A 22,914-nucleotide genomic window follows, 5' to 3' on the forward strand; every position below is an offset into this window, starting at 1 on the left:
CCTGACTTTGGGTAAGAGCTCAATAATGGTGTATATACCTGTTGAGATGGGGCATAGGGTAGATTTTTGAAGGTTATGTTGAGACAGAAAAAGAACAGGCATTCTGGTTGTGGGAACAGTGTGAAAAATATAGAAACAGAGAAAAGAGTTGGATGTCCAGAGAAGATGAGTTAGCTGGGGAGAGAGATTGGCATAGAGCAGCGATGGCGGATAAGACCAAAGTGGCAGGTGGAGCTGGGTTGTGGACCTTCCGAGTTTGGTCTATATTGTTAGGGTTCTAAGAGTCACTGAATATTGTTATACAGGATGGTACTGTTGGGAGACTGCTTTCTTCTAGTGTGCATCCTGCCTTGGAGGCTCACTTGGGTTTTCCATCTATAATAGCATTTTATTTGTCTCTGGCTCAAAGGGAACAGAAAAGAATGAGGAGATGAAAAAGAATTATTTCAATGAATATTTGTTGAGTATCTACTATATGCCAAACATGCTTGGAAGTGCTGGAGACATCACAGTAAGCAAGACAGACAAAGTCTTTTGTGTCATGGAGATAATACTCTAGTGGCAGAAACTGGTAACCAGCCACTACATGGAGAACAAAAACACAGGGATGGATCAGAAGCGAATGGAGGGGCAGAAAGGAACCAACCATAGACAATCGAAAGAGAGACAGTTCCAGGTACAGAGAGTAAGTAGTGCAAATGCTTTAAAGTGTGAATAAGCTTGAAGCATTCAGGGAGCCAATATAAAGCCAGTGTGGCCCAAGAAGAATGGAACAGAGGGAATGTGGTAGAAGATGAGGTCAGAGAGAAAGATGTAGGGCTCTGTGTAAGGAGAAAGAGTAGGGTGCAAGAGTAGAAGGAAGGGCACCAGTGGAGAGACTGGATGATCCAAGACAAGAGAAAATGGGGCTATGGTCTATATATGTAGATTCAAGAGAAGTAGATTATTTTGGACTACATTTTTCAAGTAGATCCCAAATGAATTAATACCAGATTGAATGTGGAGATTGAGGGGAAGAGATGAGCCAAGGTTAACACCTAATTTGGGGGACTTTAGCATGACTTTAGCAATGACTTTTGGTTGTCATTGACCAAGGTAAAGTCAACAGGTAGAGGAATGGTCTTGGGTATAAGGAGAACCCAGAGTTATGCTTTTACTGGGTAAGTTTGGGGTGCCTATCGAACATTCAAATGGCGATGTCAGACAGGCAATGGGCTATATCAATCTGCAGTTCCAGGAAGAAGTCAACACTAATCAATATGCTTGGGAGCCATCAGCACAGAGATATTTTTAAAGCCATGGGACTGAATGAAGTCACCTAAGAGAATGTACAGTTACAGATGGGGAATGAACCCCTAGACCACTCTGAGTCATTCCAAGATTTAGAGGTTGAGTGAAAGAGAAGGCAAAGGAAACTGAGAAGTGGCAGCCAGTGAAGGAGTGAAAAAGCCAAGGGAGTGAGAGGTCATAGAAGCCAAGTGAAAAGAAAGTTTCAAGAAGTGAGGCTACTGAGAGGCCACACAAGGTAAGATCCAAGAAGTGACTGCTGAGTTTGACAACATGAAGATCATTGGCTGTGTCTCAAAGTGGTGGTCACTGAGTAACAAACCAACAAGTACTTAATGCTTTAAAAGAACAATTTATTATCTTTCACAATTCTGTGAGTTCACTGCGTGGTTCCTCTGCTCCATGCAGTGTTGTGTGGTGAGCTGGGATGGTTGCAGTCATCTGGAATTGATCAGGCTGGAACATTCAACATGGCTCACTCAGTGGCTGAAATTTGATGCTGGCTGTTGGCTAGGAACTCAGCTTGGGCTGTGGACCAGAGTGCTTACACATGGGCTCTCCACATGGCTTGGGCTTCTTATCGCATCCCAGTTCTGAAAGGGAGTATCCCAGGATGCACTATTCCATGACAACCAGGCAGAAGCTGTGGGCATTCCTATGAGCTAGCCTCAGAAGTCCTGGAGCACAGCTTCTGTGTGTTCTATGGATCAATGTAAGCCCAGAATTAAGGCGAGGGGAAACAGACTTCACCTTTCAATAGGAGATAAGCAGAGAAATCGTGGCCATTTTCAATCTTCTACAAAACCACAGCCTGGGCCGGCCTCGTGGCGCACTCGGGAGAGTGCAGCGCTTGGGAGCGTCAGCGGCGCTCCCACCACGGGTTCGGATCCTATATAGGAATGGCCAGTGCGCAGTGCAGGCAAAACCACACCAAGGGTTGAGATCCCCTTACCGGTCACAAAAAGACAAAAAAAAAAAAAAACCACAGCCTGATGGAAGTGGGTTGAGGAAAGAATCCGAGGTGAGGAAGAGAGAGAGAAACCTCAGACGACTTGCAATTACATGCACTCAAGCTCATGAATACAGACTTAAAAAAAAAAAAAAAAGCCCCTCATACTGTTAAGCCTAACTTCCAATTTACAAACCCACCAAATTGAGAAATATAAAATTGGGTGATCATAGAAAATAAAACACTTAAAGTAGTAGAAGAAAATACAGACAAAATAGTTTCACATATAAAGGTCCATCTTCCTAATAACTGATGGTAGAGCCATAATGTTAAAGACATTTTAAGCAAACAAATATTTTGAATTTTCACAAATCAAAAAAGAGGATAAAAAATCAACCAAAAACTAGGAAAATTATTAATAAAATTACTATTTAAAGAATTCTTACAAATCAAGAAGAAACACAAGTACCCTAATGGAAAATGGGCAAAGGGTATTGATATAGTTTGGATATGTTTGTCCCCCCAACACGTGTACCCCCAAAACTCATGCTGAAATCTGATCCCCAATGTGGCAGTGTTGGGAGGTGTTTGGGTCACGGGGCAGATCCTTCATGAATAGATGAATACTCTTCCTTGGGAGCTAGTGAGTGACTTCTCTGTCAGTTCCCATGAGAGCTGGTTGTTTAAAGGAACCTGGCCCTTCTGCTCTCTCCCTCTCCTGCTTTCTGTCACCATATGATCTCCCTGCACCACTGGCTACCTGCTGAGAGGAAGCAGCCTGAGGCCTGCACCAATGCAGCTGTCCCAGAATAGTAATTTTTGTTATAAATTACCCAGTCTCAGATATTCTGTTACAGCACCATAAAAACAGACTAATACAGATGTACAGACAAAAGAAGAAAACAAAATAGCCAATAAACAGAAAATAAGACATTCAAACTTCACTGGCAATCAAAGAACGCAGCTAAAATGCTGAGATGGCATTCTCCAAAAATCTACTTGGTGATAGTTTTTAAGTGAACATTCAAGGTAGGCAAGGCTCCAAGAAAACAGCAATGCCATGAATTGCCAAAGAAAGTCTAAATTGGAACTTGCCTATCAGGAGGAAAATTCAGCAATAGTTGTCAAATATTCCAGCTGTATGAAGTGAACTGTTTTTCTACAAACACAGATTGTTCTTTCTCATTATCTTCCCTTTGCATGTCCCCTTAGCGCTCTTTGGGGATCCTTACCACCCTTTGATAAGAAATTCCTGTCAATCAAAACTCATTTCAGGTGTTAACTCCTCCAGGAAGCCTTCCTTAAACCCACTGCCCTCCAAGATAGGAGCAATCCCACCCTCCCCTTTGCTATTTCTGTGCTTTCTCAAGTCTGTGCTTCTGTCATACTATAATATAATTATCTATCTGTCAGCTGGTCAGTCTTTAGCAAGTCACTTAAGTGACTCTCGATTTCTTTATCTGGAAATGAAGACAATAATACCTATTCTGCAGGGCTGTGTTGGAAGGATTAAGAAACTCTCGGCTTGGTATACAAACAACAAATGAATATTTTTCAGATTCTTGCTACTTTCATGCTTTGGTCCAGCCTTCTCTTGCTGCTGGGTAATGGACTCCCTTAAATACGGATCAGTCCAATTCTACTAGTTCTCAGTCAATTTAAATATTAGCATAGTCTCATTTCTATCATTATAGCTTAGCCAATCCATTTTTGAATTCCCATCTCGTAAAAGTTCTCCTCTGCTCTTTCCCCTCAGTGCAGGTTGTGCTTATGGTTCCAGCAGCTTGGAGCAGAGGGAGTTGGATGTGGTGCTCCCAGCCCATTGCCTCATTGTTCTCCCTAGCCATCTTCCTTTGGTGCTGGGGTGGAAAGAAAAGAGAAGGAAATTACATTTGTTATCACCTAACCACTGGGGAGGTGGGGTGACTGCTGTCTTCATTGCTCCTAACTCCTGTTACCTTATGTGCTGGGGTGAAGTTGAGTCCCCGTCTTGTCGGGTCAATCTACCTCTTGAAGGGCTGGCTGTTTCCCTCTAGGGTGCCAGTAATCAAACACTGGCTCTTTCGTAGAGGCACTTTGTGGTTCTTTGGAGGGCTCTCTGGGGACTGCCCTCAACCCAGCCCCGTGGTGTAGTACATCCAGCTGAGGCTTAACCTCTTCCTCTTCTCTCCACCCTCTCATCCCTGGGTGGCTCACCCTACAGGGTCTGCCCACAAAAGCCCCTTTCCCCAGTCAGTGGTCCACTTAGAGGAATCAGCAAGAAAGTTTAAAGTCCCAAGCACCCTCAGAAGGTCCACTCCACCCAAGGGAGACTCCCCCATCATTTCACTGGGAGCCCAGCTCACCCACACTTCCTCTCCCAGTTCCACCAACTCTCACCTACACCTTTCCCAGAGCAGCACCAGCAGCTCAGGGTATCACGTTCTCCCCAGGTCCACGTATTCAAAAGACTTCAGAGTGGCGTGATCACCCTCCCAGTGTTTTGGAGAGGGTAAGAGAACAGGAATTGGGCTTCCCCGGCTTTTTTAGAACAGAGAAGGACTAGCCCAATCCCCCTTCCAGAGGCCGGGGGGAGAGAAGGACAGCCAGCAGCCCACACACGCAGTCTCCTCGCAGCACTTCTCCGTCTGGTCTGACTCTTGTGCCCATCTCCTTCACTTCTCACCAATAGAGGCCGTCAAACTCGGTCAGCCTCTGGGATCCCGGGACCCAGAAGTCTTTCACCTAGACCTAGACTTTCCTTAAACTAGGTTTGGAGGACTCTAGTAACTCAACAGGGTGCTATCTCTGCTGCAACCTGAGTACTACCTGGTAACCTCCAGTGACATGCAAACATGCTGCTTCAGACCAATCTGTCTCATTCAGAGAGAGGTAACAAGTACCTAGCCTAGTGTTAGCATTCAGTAGTTAACAGTAGTATTTACTGTTCTTGTCTGAACTGGGAACTCCTCCACAAAAGAGACTCTGTGTTATTAAATATACTTCAGTTGAATCTAACAATTAGCAGTTGAAGACTTCACGTGCCCTAGATACATGATTAGTCCTTACCTCGAAGACCTTGTGCCTAGTATGGAAAATAGCCAAGGAACCAGATGACTACAGGAGAGGAAGGAGGGGAAGGGGGAATCTCAAGGTTAGTCTCCCTGCACAAGGGACAACGGAGCCACTCCTCCAAGGCTAAATGAGAGTTAGCCTGGCGGAAAGAGTCTAAGAGAGGAGAGAGCCCGGGCAAAGGCCTGGAGGTGCAAGACAGGGTGATGTGTTTGGGAAACTGAAGGAGATTCAGCACAACTGAGAGAATAGCACTGGGGGGTTGTGAGGGGAAGCTGAGGGACACAAAGAGAGAGATGAGGCTGAAGAGACAGAGGTACAAGGGAAAGAGATGCACTGTAGGCCATGTTAGAAATTTGGGGCTTTCTCTAGAGGGCCCCGGGAAGCCACAAACATGCTTAAATCAGAGGAAGAGCTTGATATGATTTCCAGTTTGGAAAGATTATTCTTGCCACACTCAGGAGAAGGCATTGGTTGAGAACAAGGTTGGAGTCAGGAAAACCTATTGGAGGCTGCTGCTGTCATCCAGGGAAGAGGTAACAGTGGCCTAGACTACAGTACAGGCAGATAGGTGGAGAGGTGAATGAGGACCAGAGATATTAAGAAGGTATATTCAGCAGCCCTTGGATTATAGCAATAGAATTCTACAATTGATAGAATGTAGGGGTTAAAAGACAAGGAAGAGCGGGTATGGTGCCCAGGCTTCTGGCTGGAGCAATTGAGTGCATGGTAGTGCTACTCTCAAAGCTAGACAACCCTAGGGCAAAAACAAGTTTGGTTCAGGGGCTAGAAAGGTGGCACATTTAACATTATATGTACCTCTTGCACCAACCCTGCAAGACAGATAACACTGTTCCCATCACATAAACAGAGACACTAACAGTCTGTGAGGTGGAGGATCACAAAATCAGGAAGAATTAGAGTTTAGAGAGAACCTCTCTTGACTATAGAACCACCTAGGAACAAGGGAACCCCAAAAGGCCAAATTCCCAAGACCAACATGGGGCTGACCCTGGAAGATCCAACTTCCTGTTTAGGAGAACAAAGGAAGAAAATCCAAGAGATATCATCCCTAGTCATTTCTGTTCACCTCAAATTCCCCACCAGACAGAGTTGGGGCCTGGACTTCCTTTATCTTCGCCTGGCAAATTGCCAGCCCTTCAGCCATGGTTAAAATGATTCCTTTGCGTAGGGAGGTAACATTAGGCAAAGGGTAGCATTTCCTCTTGCAGGAGAATTGTCCCCACCTACTCCTTAACCTCACCTCACACACTCATGGCTCTTTGGCTGCTATAGTCCTGGTCTCACAGCAATGTCCACTGTCTTGCTTCTTTAGGCAATCTTGCAAAAAGGAAGTAACACGTCTCCATAATTATTCTGCTTGGAATAAACCACTTCTCTCTGCTCAGAGCTGGGCCTAGTTCATGCTAGCTGATGTCTGTCACTTCTGGACTTTCAGAGTCTCCAAGCCTCACCTTCTTCTCCCTCTTTCAGCAAATGCAATCAACCACCAGCTTTGTACCAAACACCTACTATATATCTGTCACCATACCTTAAACAATGGAAAACTCAGTAATGAAGAAGTCACAATATAAGCCAAGGCAGTTTTTGTATAAGACTCAGATTAAAGGCACAAATTCAAAAGACGGGAAAACTAAATATGTTTGAACACCTACTATAGGCTGGGTACTGTTTCAGAGCTTTACATATGGCATCTCATTCAATCCTGACAATAAACCATGAAACAGAAATTATTATCCATATTTTGAATATGGTAGGAGAAGAAACCCAAAGTAGCAAAGACTGGCAAGTCTTGACCAAACTCATGTCCTCTTCTTTCTATTCATATATGTAGACTACATTTCCCAAACTTCCTTGCAGTTAGGTATGGTCATGGGTATGAGTCCTGCTGAATTAAAGTTACACATGCCATTTCCAGACCTGGCCCATAAAAACTGTGTGGTCCTTCACTCCCCCTCTTCTCTATGTCATACCCAGGAGAACCCTGAAGAGCTACCTGTTGAAGATAACAGAGACACTTTCGTTCTGATTCCCTGAATCACTACATGGAACAGAGTGCCCTTTGGACTTTGGGTGAGTGAGAAATAAAATTCTATTACTATAATCCATCAAAATTTAGGAGTTTATCCATTACCGTAGCTAACATTCTTCAACAAATACAACAGGTTTCAGGGCTGGCCTTTGGTTCACTTGAGAGAGTGTGGTGCTGATAATACCAAGGCCATGGGTTCGGATCCCTATGTAGGGATGGCCGGTTAGCTCGCATGGGAGAGCATGGTGCTGACAACACCAAGTCAAGGGTTAAGATCCCCTTCCCAGTCATCTTAAAAAAAAAAAAATACAACAGGTTTCAAAGACATCAAATATCCTGCACAAAGTCAACCAACTAGTGTCAGAGAACAGATTTAAATTTGAGTCCATCTTATTCAAAGCCACTATATCACACATCGTACAAATAGATTTGAGCAGTCTAGATAGGTTTCCTGGAAAACATATAACTTCAGCATGAGTATAGAAACTAAATTAGATTTTAAAAGACAGAGAGAAGGGTGGTAGTGAAAAGGGTCAGAGAAAGAGGATATGAAGTATTCTTAAAGAACCTGAGTGGAGTAAAGCTTCTGTGATGGAGAAATATGAGACAGCAAATTGGAGCTGTAGCCTGAGCTGCATCAGTCAGGATATGTTAGGTTACTTTGCATTAACAAAAAGAATCAATATCTCAATGGCTTAACACAATTAGAGTTTATTTCTCATTCACACTACATGTCCAGTGTGGGTTCCCAGGAGTGTGTCGCACATTATTTCTGGTCATATTTCTTTGGCCAAAGAAAGTCGTATTGCCATGCTAAACTCAGAGGTGGAGGAAGTACAATTCTACCATATGGCCCAAAAGCAAAGATCTGGAAATATTTTGATAAGCAGCCCTAATGGCTACTAATCAGCGTCATCTGATGGGAGATATCATCTCTCCCTCCCCATGCAGTAGAAGATATCATCTGGAGCCCCTATGGTGTGCCTCTATGGCACACAACTGAGATTACAAGAGTTTTAAAATGCATCAAAATATGACTGATGATCAAGACAAAAAATAATAGAAGCAGATATTGGTGTTATCAGGCAGGGACTTTAAATGGCCATAAATGATAATTCAAGAAACAAAGGAAGAGGTAGACAAAGCAGTTGAGAAGATGGAGGATTTCAACACAGAATGAATTCTACAAAAGAGAATCCAATGGACATTCTATAACTAAAAACACTCTGAAATTAAGCATATATTGAATGGATTAAGAGCAAACTAGACAGAGCAAAGACAGGAGTAGTGAAACAGAAGACAGGTCATAGAAAATATCTGAACTAAAGCACAAGAGTAAAAGAAGAACAAAAGAAAAACAGAACAAAGAATAAGATGCCTGCTGGATTCGGTCAACACGTATACAATGAGCGTAATCAGAGTCAGAGAGGAAAGAGAGACAAGAAGCCGTCAGTAATATTGGAAAAGATAATGGCTAAGAATTTTACAAAACTGGTGATAGTTACCAACTCACACATTCAAGAAGCTCAGTTGATTTCAGTAGGATAAATATTGTCTTTAAAAAATCTATGAAGATCATCGTCAAAATGCTGAAGATCAAAATCAAAGAGAAAATCTTAAAAAAAAAAAACAGAGGGCAGAGAAAAGCACCAAAAGTAAGGCTGACAATTCATTGTTCAGTGAAATCTACGGAAAGCAGAAAACAGTGGAATAATGTCTTTGAAGCAGTAAGGCCAACAAATAAATAATAAACGAATAAAATAAAAAACATAAAACCAGCCAATCTAGAGTTCTAGACCCAGTGAAAATACGCTTCAGAAATGAAGACAATAACTTTCAGTTCCAGGCATGACGGAATAGTTTAACAGACTACCCTCCTACTGGAAGTAGCTATTAAAACTGGATAAAGTATATAAAATAACCGTTTGCAATAATGGATATGCTAATTATCCTGATGTGAACATTATGTATTGTATACATACATTGAAATATCATTCCGTATCCCATAAATATTTACAATAAAGAATAAAAACTGTTTAAAGCATTGATGTGCAACCAGCAAAGGTAGGAATTAAGGAGCTACAATCTTTGAAAGAAAGAAAGCAATTGAGGTGACCTCGACGTTCTCCCTGCTTATTTTATGAGGACATTATCCATGTCTCAGTGTGGGGGACTAGAGCCCAGGCTGACAGCAGCAGTCTTATTGGGCTGAGGCAAATGTTGGAAATCAGGGATGCCAAAATGGCAAGAATTTGAGGGTCGATATCATGGAGATACGGAAAATTCAGAGAAAGACTCCTAAATTCTGCATATAAATTCTACACATAAATTCTAACTCCTGATATGCTCACACACAGGCCAAGACTCCAAAGAACCCAGCAGAAATAGCAGCTTGGAGGCTACAGAGATGAGCAGACCTTGCAGCAACTTTCAAGCCCTGTCAAGGTGGAAGACCTTGGTAAATACCCTAGGCTTTCAGCTGAGTCCCCAGAAAGACCATGCATTAGACAGAAGGGGGCCATGAATGAAGAGTAAAAGGCTGTATGCTAGGATTAGGAGAAACCCTGAAACAGACCAGCTCTAATAAAGATTCAAATCCGGCTTTGATAATCTCAAGGTGATCCACCAGAACTTTCTCTGGCTTTCAGAAGAAAACTTAACCATCTTTGGAGGAAGATAGCATCATGCAGAGCCCCTACAAATTCTCATCTACTGTACTCAGCATCTGATCAAAACTTATGAGGTGTGGTGAAAATAAAAAATAGACAGTAGAAACTGACCCAAAGATGATCCAGATATTGGATTTATTAGATGCTCTAAAATGACAATTTTATTATGTTCAAGAAAGAAAAAGCATGGTTGAAAAGATGAGGAATTTCAACAGACAGCATCTATGAAAAAGAATCAAGTAGACCTTCTAGAGCTGAAAAATATATTTGAATTAAAGACCTTGAATGAGTTAACAGTGAACTGGACACAGGAGAAGACAGGTCCATAGAAAATACACAAACTGAAGCATAGAGAGTAAAATTAATGGAGGAAAAAGAGCAGCGTGTAGGAGACACAATGAGGCTCTGTCAAGAAACGGAGGCTTAGCGAGATTAGCTGCCAGAGGTGACACATCTGACAAATGTCATGTCTGGGATTTGAGGGCAGGCAGTCTGCCTCCAGAGTTCACCCTCTTCACTGTTCCACCTCATGATACAAAATAAAAAATATCCCAAACAATAGATGCCAAAGGCTGTAAAAAGAATTTTGAATACAATTTCCTCTGTTGAATTCAAAATTAACACTTGTGAATTATTAGAACCATGGCAAGTAAAGCAAAGCGCAGGGAAAGCCTTTTTGAAAGCTGAGCTGGCATCTAGATGCCACAGGGGACCCAAAGCCTGCATCCTCCCTGTCTCCCACAGTCACCATCACCTCCCTCCATCCCACAGCATCTGTTTATATTCATTAATATCCATGGGAACATTTGTTTAGTAACAGGAGAATGAGCGAGGATTTTCGATAAAAGTCCGGAGAGCAATAAAAAGAAAAGCCACAGGGAATGGGATTGCCCTTTTCCTCCAATTTGACCTCTAGAACTGGGTTTGTGTGACTCTGTTCATCCGTTCAAACATTTATTGAACACCTTCTCTGTGCAGGGCACTGTTCTAGTCTCTGGGGACTCAGCAGTGAAGAAAACAGAGAGGGAAACCTTAATTTGCCGATCAACAGTATCTCAGCGATTTCCATTTGCAACAGTCTCGTTCAACTATCTCAGGTTCTTTGGGGTAAAGGCTCAGTCATTGCTTTCTCTCTGTTCTGGGTGAGCAGGGGGGCTGGTATGACGTCATTACGATAGACGAGGGAGCCTCCAATCCATACTCCAGCCTCTGGGTCCCTACAGGTGTTTGCTGAGGGATATCAGGCCTGATCCGGACCTCTGTGGTCCTCCCTAGCTGACTCAGCCCCACCTCAGCTCTGGCTGGTCCTGACGGCCCTGCGGGGTCTCAACCACCTACTTCACCTGGCCTTGACAAGGGTGCCCATGCTGAGCCTCTGCCACAGAGTATCCTTCAGAGTTCGGTGCAGGAATTGTCTGGATGCCTTTCACCTCACAGGGGATCCAGAGAGAAAAAGAGTGCTCCCTGCACCACCCCGGCCTTCTGACCCTGCCTCTCTCCTTCTTAAAATGCCGCCTCTTCTCTGTACCACCACCCTCTCCCTAACTGGCATGGGCCACCCAGCATGGGATCATCCTCCGGTGACCCAGCACAAGGCTCCTCTGCTTTGGGTGCTCCCTCCATGTCATCAAACAGGCCTCCCCATCCAGACTTTAGTCCAGACAAGTAAGGTGAGAATGGGACACACACATCTGAGTCCTTGCTTCCTCTGACCCTCATTCTAACAAGGCCAGAAGAAGAGGGTTTGCCCCTTCTTCTTCTGTACGATCAGAACATTTCTAATGTTATATGCTCCCTTGTTCCTTGTGGTCTAGATGTCATCAATAGGGGTCATCCTCTCTACATGTCACCAGAGGCTTGCTCGTCTAAGTTGACTGAGCTTGGCTGTTGATGCAGGAGCTGCTGGGCAACTAGGAAGCAAGGATTGTCGTTAACAAAAATGCACGGGTTTAGTCGCCAAAGAATAAGATTCCTCTACTTCACCCCTCTTCAAAGAAAGATGATTCTTAGATAGCGATAAGTCCTATAAAAATATTTCAAAGATTATGTCATAGAGAGTGATGGTTGGGGATGCTATTTTAAATTGGTGGTCAGAAACGGCCTCTCAAGGGAGGGGGGGAAGGGAGGAATTGGTAAAGGGCCACAGAAATCAACTACATTGTATAATGATAAATAAAAAGATAAATTTTAAAAAAGAAAAATAAATAAAATGAGAGATTTGGGAAAGGGACATGGAAATCAATTACATTGCATATTGATAAATTAAAAAACAAAATAAAGTAAATAAGTAATAAAAATTAAATAAAGAAAAGAAAAGAAAAGGCCTTTCAGAGCTGAGCTGTGAATGACAAAAAGTTTTTGTATAAAAAAGAAATGCATAGCCCAACACCCAGATGTTGGCTCATAATACCATTCTCCAGTAAAAAGAACCAAGCTCCTTGGAGAAATGGCTGATTCTAGAGCTAGGGCAGAAAATATACACAAGATGAGCCTAAAGCATCTTGTGCTAGAAAGTAAGAAAATGCACAAAACACAAAATGATGGGGCGATGTCTGAGGGACTCAGTAGCCAACTAGAAGAGCATGCAATGGCCAAAGCTGGAACATTTTGAGCAACAAAATAAACAAGGTAGGATAGGATGACAGCCCCAAGTATAAAATAAATATTCATGAATCCTCGTGGATAAAAATCAACAGTGAATAAATCAACAAATGGAGAAAGAGTAGACAAATCTCCCATACCAATGATTCCAAGTTATTTATGTAGAGACTATATCCTCAGAAAACTAGAAGCATCTAGAGTTCAGATCCCCATACCAGCCAGCTGCCAAAAGAAAAAAACAAAACAAACAACAACAAAAAAAAAAAAAAAACTGGAGCATAACTCCATGGTCCTTTAAGTGTGAGCTGAGGGGAAAAGAATTACTTTATAGCAGAGAAACCTGACAAACATTATCTCAGCCAAGTGAGCAAGCTTAACCACAGCAGTGACGGCTCATCTTAACGGTGTGCACCTTTGATATGATGTGATGAGAATGGCACTTAGTTCTGTGGTCTTCCTCCCCAAAAACCCATACCCCAGTCAAATCACGAGAAAACATCAAACCCAATGCAGGACATTCTACAAAATACCTGACCAGTACTCCTCAAAACCATCAAGATCATCAAAAACAAGGAAGGTTTGAGAAACTGTTAAAACCAGGAGGACCTAAGGAGACAGGACGAGACGACTAAATGGAATGTAATATTCTGGATGGAATCCTGGAACAACAAAAAAATGTTAGGGCAAAACTGAAGGAATTTTAATAAATTATGACTATTTTAGTTGTATCAATGTTGTTCCATTGGTTGTGACAAATGGATCACAGTAATGTAAGATGTTAGCAAGAGGAGAACTGGGGGGCCTGGGGGAAGACCCACTGAACTATCTCTGCAACTTTTTAAATCTAAAACTATTCTAAAATAGTTTTTTGTTAAATGAAATTTATGTGCATGAACAGGAAAAGGAATAAACTGTGGGCTACTCATAATGGAATACTATTCTGCAATAAAAAGATCAAATACACACGTGCACAGTTAAAAAAAAACAATAAAAAGAAACAAATTACTGACAACAACGTGAATGTATCTTAAGGACATTGTGTTGAATGAAAAAAGCCAAATACAAATACTTACTGTATGATTTACAGAAGAGGCAAAAATAACCTGTGGCAATAGATGTCAAATAAGCAGTTATTTGGGGATTCCCAATCTGGGGAGAACTGACTGGGAAGGTATTTGAGGGAGTTTTCTGGGTTGATGGAAATGCTCAGTATTTTCATGTGCATTCATCAAAATTGATTCAATGGCACACTGAAGATCTGAATTTAACATATATTAAAAATATATATATTATAAATATTTATGTATAAATATCAAACCAAAATGTGTCTTATAAATAAATTTTAAATAATTCAAAATTTAAAATATATAAAAATAAATTTTAAACTATATTAAATTGTAGAGGAAGGGAGGAAGATGTGGTCACATGTTTTTGAGGCCTAGGACATTTGGATTATAAGAAAAATAAAAATGGTGTCTAATTCCTTCACCTAGAGAAAAGCATTTGTTTTTAATCTGCTAGAACCATATTTAGCAAAAGTGGGATCATACTGTTCATACCAGTTTGTAACTATTTTTTAAATTAACAAGGTATCTTATAATTTGTCCTAACATTTTTAATGATTCCTCCTGAGATACAGTGGCATGTTATAAAGTTCATGGAAAAATAGAAGATAATATGAGCCTTTCTATGGACTTTTTAAAGTGCCTTCATACAATGGTATTTTATAACCCCGTATAGACATGGCAGAAACTGCTAGTTGCCTCTCCAGCAGTCTTTGGACTGGGGGTTAGGTAGGGATCGTTTTAAGGAAATGAGTGATTAGATCATCTATGTCCATTTGAGCACCTTCCCCAAACTGACCTGCCAGAGAATGCATTTTTGGGCAAGGCAAGGAACTGGGCTCACCCCTTTCTCACCTCCTCTTTCAAAGTCACCTTTTTCCCACTTTACAAAAGAAAGGCACATTTTTTTTCATCCTGAATATGATGATGACAATGATGATAATAATGCAGGGTGTCAAAAGGGAAAATTCAAACTGTCAGTGTCAGTGTTGAGAAAATCAATGGAACTAATGACTGGGCAAAATCCCTTTGCAAGTCATATGGTTTCCAATTGTTTGTTTTCAACAAAATTGAAATAGTTCATCATCAGCTTATATATAGATCATTAAAAATAACGTTTGATGGTAGACCACTGTATGATTTTTGACATGTACCTCAAAAGAGTTCAGGAAATTGGCATCACTCTAAAATAATTTCTTTCATTTCCATTTGTTTACCTAAGGAACAAGTTTTCTCTACCATAATATATAAAAATAAAATCAGAAATACCATTGGTGGTGATGCCTACTTTTCCTAGCCCTAGTAGTCATCCGCAGGTACATTTATTTGTTTTTAAAAACCTCATTCCTCTCATTAAGAGATGTACTTTGTTTTGTATTTTTCAAAATGTATGCTATGTTTATTTTGTTTTAATCAATTGTATAGTATTAATAATTATAATGATAATTCAAAGCAAAGTTTTAATACTTTTAGAATCTTACAACCACATGATGTTAAAATTAAAATTTCTATTTCTATACATATTGCTGTGGCTGAGAGGTATAATATACAGATCAATAAAAAAACTTTCGAGCAGAAAAACTATATATTAGAAGAAATCTGTAGAGGAAGTAGAATGAGAATAAAAGAATGATAGAAAATGTGCAACTGTTTAAAGTTTATTTATTTTTTAGATGGAGGTTGGGGGGCTATCAAATCACAATGGTATTTACATTCCATTGGATATATTTCAAAAGATGACAACAAGCTTTATTTTTTATGTCAATATTTACAATGGGCCAGAAAATGTATCCTTTACATCCAAATATACCGGCAATTTAAAAAAAAAATTCAGGGACAATTTTAAAATGTACAAGGTGATAGATAATTTTTCAAAATTCTTCTAAGGAATATGTAAGCAAAACTTCTTGAAGACCATAGGCCTACCCAATACCCATTCTCTCTTCTTTTTATTCCCAAACTACAGGCAATATGTCCCTCCCTTCCAAGTCTCTTCACTGACACATATAGCCCAGGTCTGACTAACGAGACACACTCTTTTGCCGTCCCTCTCTTCCTTATGAAATATGAGCACGATGGCTGGAACTCTAGCGGAAACTTTGACCATGCTAAGTACAGAAAGAAGGAACCTGGATGTCAGATGACTGTGGCTCCTCCACATCAAACCCAAATTGCCTGCCTCCAGATTTCTTTTAGGTAGAGAAAAGTAAATCCATTCATATTTAATTTCCTACTATCTTGAGTTTTCTGTTATACATGGTCAAAACTAATCCTGACGGGCAGAGTGGCTATAACTTGCTTCATATAATCAATTGTTGCTGACATTTAGGTATTTCCAAATTTCGCTATTTATTATAAACTATCCCATGATCCTTATTAGATATATCTTTATATACATTCATGGTTATTTTTCCAGGAGATAATCTAAAAAGTAAATTCTGGGTCAAGAATGTTTTGATACATATCACACATTTTTTCCTTCACAAAGGCAATTAATAGATCGGTAGAGTATGAGACTGCAGAATTCCAAATACCTTCTCCATTATTAGGTAGTCTTTTTTCTTAAATATTGCAATTTGATAGAAAGGAAACTGAAGTTCGTTTGCACTTTTTGATAACTAATAAAGTTAAGCTTTTTTTCTTATTTATCTGCCATTGAACGTTCTTTATTTTTATTTTGTTTTGTTTTGTTTTAAATTAAGAAAAAGAGCCAAAAGTATTTTTGCTCTAGATTCCTTTAAAGTTGGAGAACTACAGGTGAGACTACCTCTGGGATCTTTGTTTACATAAAGCTCCATGGCAACAGGGAAGTTGTCTTTCCACACTGTATCCAGTGCCTGGCAGATAGTAGGGAACTCAATAAACATTTGTTAAAAGTGTGAAAGCCACTATTTTACTCTATGACTTTGAGCAAGCGATTTTCCAGTTAATAAACTAACAAGATTGGGTAAGTCTATGTCATAGTCTCTTCCTAGTCCAACAATTTTTAATCAAAGAGAGCCAGATCCAAGTAATGCCGATACAGCAACAGGTGGAAATATTCCCTTCCTTTGGGGTAATTTCTACTTTTCAGAGGGACCAGAGGCACAAGAGGAAAAAAATCAATAAAAAATGAGAATTTAATATTCCTTTTGTTCCTTTCCTTCCTTGTTACTAGAAAACAAAATAGTTACGAAGGCAGTAAGAAACACCAAGAAAGTCCCTCCTCTTCGGAAATTGCCCTTGGAAGACTAGGGGTAGTCCCTAGCTCCAGCCCAAAGTCCATATCCTCTTATTCTGTTGGAGCCCAGGCTAACGTCAGAGAGACCTGGGTTTTAATTAAGCAAGCCATGAACTCCCTAACCCTGCATTCCTTATCTGTAAATTAAGGATAATGATACTGACCCCACATGATTAAATGAGATAAGATTTATGACCAGCACTGGGCCCGATACATACGAGTTACCAATACTAGTTTTCAAGGTGGTACCCAGTCCCAAACATCCTAAGTGCCAAGCAACTGTGGCAGTGTTTTTTTTCCTAAAAAAAAGCCCCTACAACAAGATTGGTCATGGTTTCTGGCTGCATAGTTTCAGATTCTTGCTCTCTGGCCATCCTGGAGATTCCGAAAGTTTCCTAATACCCTTTTCAAAATTCCTTTGCTACTTACATGAACCAGAGTGGATTCTGCTGTGCAATGTAAAACCAGGCCCATTATAGTTCCTATTGGCCACCACATTTTACAGATCATTTAGTCTAAATACCAAAAGGAGAGCTTCATCAAGACGTTTTTTCTACTCATGCAGCTCAGCTCCTACCCGAGACTCTAATTTCATATTTTGCCCTAATTAACCTGTGCGTAAATTGTCTTCTTAGTCCAACAGAAGCCCCTTAGAAACAGAGGCATCTCTTTAGGTCCACTGGAAAAAAGTCCAGAGGGGACAAGTTAGGGATGGGGAGGCTACCACTGGAAACCCACATCATCCAAGGCAAGTCCTTTCAATCCCCTGGGCCTTGGTTCCCTGGCCTGTGAAATGGGTCCAGGAAACTGATGAGATGATCAAAGAGACAATGGATGTGAAGACCCCTAGTCAACAGTAGATCTAAGAAACAACTTAAATAGGGTCTTTTTCATCTATCTCCCCTGGAAGGCAGAGGCTGGGTCATGGCTTTCCTCTTCCAGGGCACTAAGTGTAGGGATTAGGTCTCTCCAACAAGGGGTAGGGCCAAGGCATGGGACATATCGCCCTCTGGTGGCTTTAAATGGAAAAGGTATGGTTTTCAAATGGGCTACAAAGCTATGAAAAACAGAACTCAGAGAATCCTGGAATTCCAGAAGTGAAAGGAATCTTTGAGACCGTTTAGTCTAACATCCTCATTTACAGGTGGGACGAGTGACTTGCCTGAGGTCACACTAAGGACGAATGTCAGAGCTAGGGCCAGACCTCAATCCCCCACCCTCCTTCAGGGCCAAGGTCATTCTCTTTGACATGAACACCAAACCCTTACAGCTTGTGTTTCATGTCCACATGTCCTTGACCCCTTGGAACAGTTCAGCCGTGCTGTCAGCAGTAGTGCTGTAGTTGAACTCTACCCAAAATTGGGTAATTTCCCCACCCAGTTATATTATGGAAAAGTTATGTTAGTTCTCTTTAAAATGTACCACATTAATGTTTTGATTTTGATACAAATAAACAGAACTATGGCTGTGACTTCTTGGAAACATGGAAAGAAAACACTCTCAAGCATAACTGGAAATTTTAAGAGAAAAGAACAAAAGCATGCTGATTTCTCCATGAACTAGAGAAAGACTTTTTTTCAGACACCAGTCTCTGCCACAGGTGGTTTGTCCATGAAGATGGAACAATTCAGATGGCTTAAATGCAAATCACCTTCACACCAACGCAGCTGCCACCTGAGCATGACTCACATAAGACCCCACACTCTGACAGTGCCCAATTCGCCATGTTAGTAAATGCCAACGGAAGTGGATCATGTTGGGTCTTTGCAATGGAGAGGAAATGTCCTTTCAATGGGATCTTTAGAAGTCTTTGTTTTATTCTCTAAGTCTTTCTGGAGCCTGAAAAGACCACACGGACGACTTCATCCAACATAGGGCTCAAATAAGCCACCTGAGTTCGGTCCCCAGAAAGAGCAGGTGGGTGGGGAAAAAAATGATAAGTAGGCGAGGTAATGGATATGTTAATTAGCTTGGCTTAATCTTTTTACAATGTATACACATATCAAAACATCATATTATACCCCATAAATACATACCATTATTATTTGTCAATTGAAAGAAAGAAAGAAGAAAAGGGAGGAAGGATGGGAGGGAGGAAGGGAAAAGGAAATGAGAAAGAAAGAGCAGGTGGGACCTTGAGGGAGTCACTTGCCTCCCACCCGCCACCGGGTTGAGCTTTCTCGTAGATAGTAGGGGCCATCTGGTAGGTCCTGGAGCCTTACAGGGCTCCTGAGAGGATCTGGTAGACTTTGTCTAAAGATCACAAAGCATCGCAATGAAACAACTGGACATTCCTCTCATTTCATGACAAGACCCTGAAGCTTAGCTTCATTCAATGCTCTATTTCTTTATTATTATCACTCAATAACAGCAATAGCTGATATTCAGTGTTGACAGTAGCAGTATTTTAAGAGGTTTGGATGGGTTAAATCAATCACCACATGAACTCTATAAAGAAGTCATTATTGATTATCCCCATTTTACAGCCGGAAAAACTAGGCTCAGAGAGCTTAACTCACCCAAGGTCACACAACTCATAAGGGGTAGAGCTGGCATTTGAGCTCAAGTCCACCCAATGTCAGAATCTCTGGGCTCTTAAACCCAACCCCACTCTGAAGATTATCAATTATCTGTGTAGATGCGGACCAACATCTTTACCATTCCTTAGCTAAATCCCAGGAGGGGCTGGGACTTCAGGGATTGAAGGTTAAAAATCACAAAAGGTTCTGTTTGGATTTGAGTCCAGGCTCATGTCCTCCCAAAGGCATATCTAAATGTAAACTGCATTTTCATGATTATTCTAAACATTTTTGTTTCACTCCGCTCCTAGCAACACAGGTGTATATGCTTAGAGTCTGATAGAAAGTGGCAGCACATGGGTAGCACATTTGGAGTTTTCCCCTTCTGAAGGCAACATGAGATTTTTAGGAAAAACAAAGGCTTTGGAGTAAGACAGACCTGAATTAGAGATCCATCTCTGCCTTCTCTTCTGCCTGCATAACCTTGGATATTTACTTGCTCTGGGCCTCACTTTCCTCCACTTGAACAGTGTACATAATAATATCAATATTATACTGTTATAAGAATCAACTCAGACCCACCTTCGAGTCTCTGGCACTGTGTCTGGCAGGCACAGAAAAGGCATTTAAGAAAAGATAGCAACTAACAGACAATCAACCTACCACACGGGGAGACTTCCTTTCCTCCTATATCAACCTCAGTAGCAAGAGGTGACAGCAGATGTCAGGGAGCAGGGGACATACAACTGTTACCAGCAGCATCATGCAGTGAGATGTGCATGGGCTTTGGACTGAGTCCCAGTTCTGTTGTGTAACTTTAGGAAAATTACTTAATTTCGCCAAGTCTCAGCTTTCATCCACATAAACAGAGAACAATATATTCTTGTTATATATCATATATCCTCACATAGCTTACCATCTAGTCAAGAAATCAGGATACAGACATAAAAATAAAAGGAAGGTTATAGCATCTCAAATAAGGGTTTTTAAAGATACCTCAGTGAAAGCTACTGAGTCAAAGATTCTGAACTACCTTTATTTATTTTAAGAAATGAGATGAATTACAGTAAGTGCTAATAATACAATAAAACACCAGCCTTCTGGAATGTCCTAAGACTAGGTTGTTTCAAATGAAAAAAAAAAAGTTTAATTTTAATCAAATAGAGTACAATTATTTCAAGCACATTTTACATGTGTACACATTCTTTAAATTTTTTAAATTCTAAAAACATCATAGTTGCATACCCAAGAGAAACTGCTGTGATATGTAGTGGAAGACATGAACAAAAATGTTCAAAACAGCATGTTTATAACATGGAAAACCACAAAGAACCCAAATGTCTCCTAACAGATAACAAACTAATTATGGAGTATTTACACAATGGAATACTACTGCAGAGAAAATGAAATTATAGCTATCAGCTACACGGATGAACCCTAGAAATGTAGGACTGTATTGAATGGAAGGAATCAACTCATGGAGCATGACATGTAAGCATCACACCACTTTATAAAGTTTAATGACAGGCAACCTGAAATTAAATCATGTTTAGGGAGTCCATATAGAAGTACTGAAGCCATATTTTTAAAAAACAAAGAAATTTTTTTTTAACTTCAGGGCAGTGATTGTTGCTGAGAGAGAGGTAGAGTAATGAGATTAGAGAGCAGCACGCAGATCAATTCAACGATATTGAAAAAGTTCCCTGTGGGTGGTGGGTTCACGCATTTGTATGATTCTTCATAGTTTATTATATGTTGATACTTATACACACATACACATACAAAATAGTATATCATATAATGTATGATATTATAACTATATTGTAATTATAATATATAATGTCATATTATACCTAATAATATTGCATAACAACATTTTTAAAACCCAGACTATTCAATGTTGAACTAGACATCTGGTTTCCTTGCTCTTAATCCTGTGCTGTTATTGTCTTAGGAATTTTTTTGTAATGTTCATTCCATGAGTAGATTGTACAACCCAGTTACTGGTTAAAAAAGAGGTACATTAAGGACCTAAGATTAAAGGCTATAAACTTAATTACAGGAAGAAAGCAGTTCACAGAGGCTATTCTATTTTTATCCGTCAAAAGTCAAGTGACAGAGGGTGGAGACTGTAATAGCCCTAGACATCAGGGATGACGTGTTATACTCAGAAGGGGTGGTTTGAGTTAAATCCATGCTAAGGCTTTCAAGACTAGTTTATTTCCACAGGCCAAGACTGCACAGAATTGGATTCCCGAAGAATTCAATGCACTCTCCTGTGTTATAAAAAGATTTTTTTTAAAAAATCACTGTATTCGTCTACTCAGGTTGCCATAACACAGTACCCCAGACTAGGTGGATTAAACAATAGAAATTTATTTTCTCACAGTCTTGGAAGCTGGAAGTCCAAGATCGAGGTGTTTTCAGGGTTGGTTTCTTCTGAGGCCTCTTTCCTTGACTCGAAAATGGCCATCTTCTCCCTGTGTCCTCACATGGTCTTCCCTCTGTGCGAATCTGGGTCCTAATCTCCTCCTCTTACAAGCACACCAATCATATTGGAGTAAGGCCCACTCCATGGGCCTCCATGTAATCTTAATTACCTCTTTAGAGACCCTATCTCTAAATACAAGCACATTCCGAGGTACCAGGTTAGAATTTCAACATATGAATTTTGGGGGTATGCAATCCAGTCCATAACAGGCACCAAGGAAGTCTTCCTTGGAAAATGATAGACCTGATCATATTTCAAATTAGAAAAACATTGTTCAAGAGAATTTTGCATAATGATGGAAATGTTTTATATCTGCACTGCCCAGTTGGGAGGTGTTAGATATATCTATTACCTTGACTGTGGTGATGGTAGCATAGGTTTTTGCATGTGTCCAAACTCTTCAAATTGTACACATTAGTTTGCCCAAGTGTTTGTATACCAATTATATCTCAATAAAGCTGTTTAGAAAAAAAAGTTCATGATTCCCCTTATATGAGGTATCTTAAATAGTCAGACTCGTAGAGTCAAAGAGTGGAATGGTGATTTCCAGGGGTTGGGGGAGGGGGAAATTGCCAATAACTAGCAGCCCCCATGTCTTCCTTCAAAACACCTGGCCTTTCCCATCTCAAGGCATTTTCACTTGCTGTTTCTTCTCCTTGAAGGCTTTTCCCCAAGATCTTTGCACAATGGCTTCCTTCTTGCCATCCAGGCCTTATATCAAACACCATTTCCTCCAGGAAGTCTTCCCTGACAGCCCTGTCTAAACCAGCAGCCTCCCAATCCTATCACCTAGTTTTATTTTTATCATGGTACTTCCCCCTATCTGATGTCATCTTATTTATTTATTTGTTTATTGTCCATCTTCCATTTCCCACCCCAACTAAATTATAGGCTCCATGAGAGCAAGGACCTTGTTTGTTTTGCTTGTTGCTTAATCTCTGGTTCCTAGATAAGGGGTTGATCCTCAATAAATATACCATGAAGGATGAATGGGTGGATGGATGGACGGA

General features: G+C 40.6%; 1 protein-coding gene across 1 annotated transcript in view; it reads left to right on the forward strand.

The window, feature by feature from the left end:
- The first annotated feature begins 203 nt into the window (after positions 1-203).
- The window catches only part of TEX48 (testis expressed 48), an 88,408-nt gene continuing 65,697 nt past the window's right edge, over positions 204-22,914 (forward strand). Inside the window, exon 1 of the mRNA XM_063081669.1 lies at positions 204-228. Within this exon, the coding sequence (XP_062937739.1) occupies positions 204-228 (25 nt within the window). The remainder of the gene's footprint in view (positions 229-22,914) is intronic.

Source organism: Cynocephalus volans, chromosome 17, assembly GCF_027409185.1.
Source record: "Cynocephalus volans isolate mCynVol1 chromosome 17, mCynVol1.pri, whole genome shotgun sequence".
In the NCBI taxonomy this organism is placed as follows: Eukaryota; Metazoa; Chordata; class Mammalia; order Dermoptera; family Cynocephalidae; genus Cynocephalus; species Cynocephalus volans.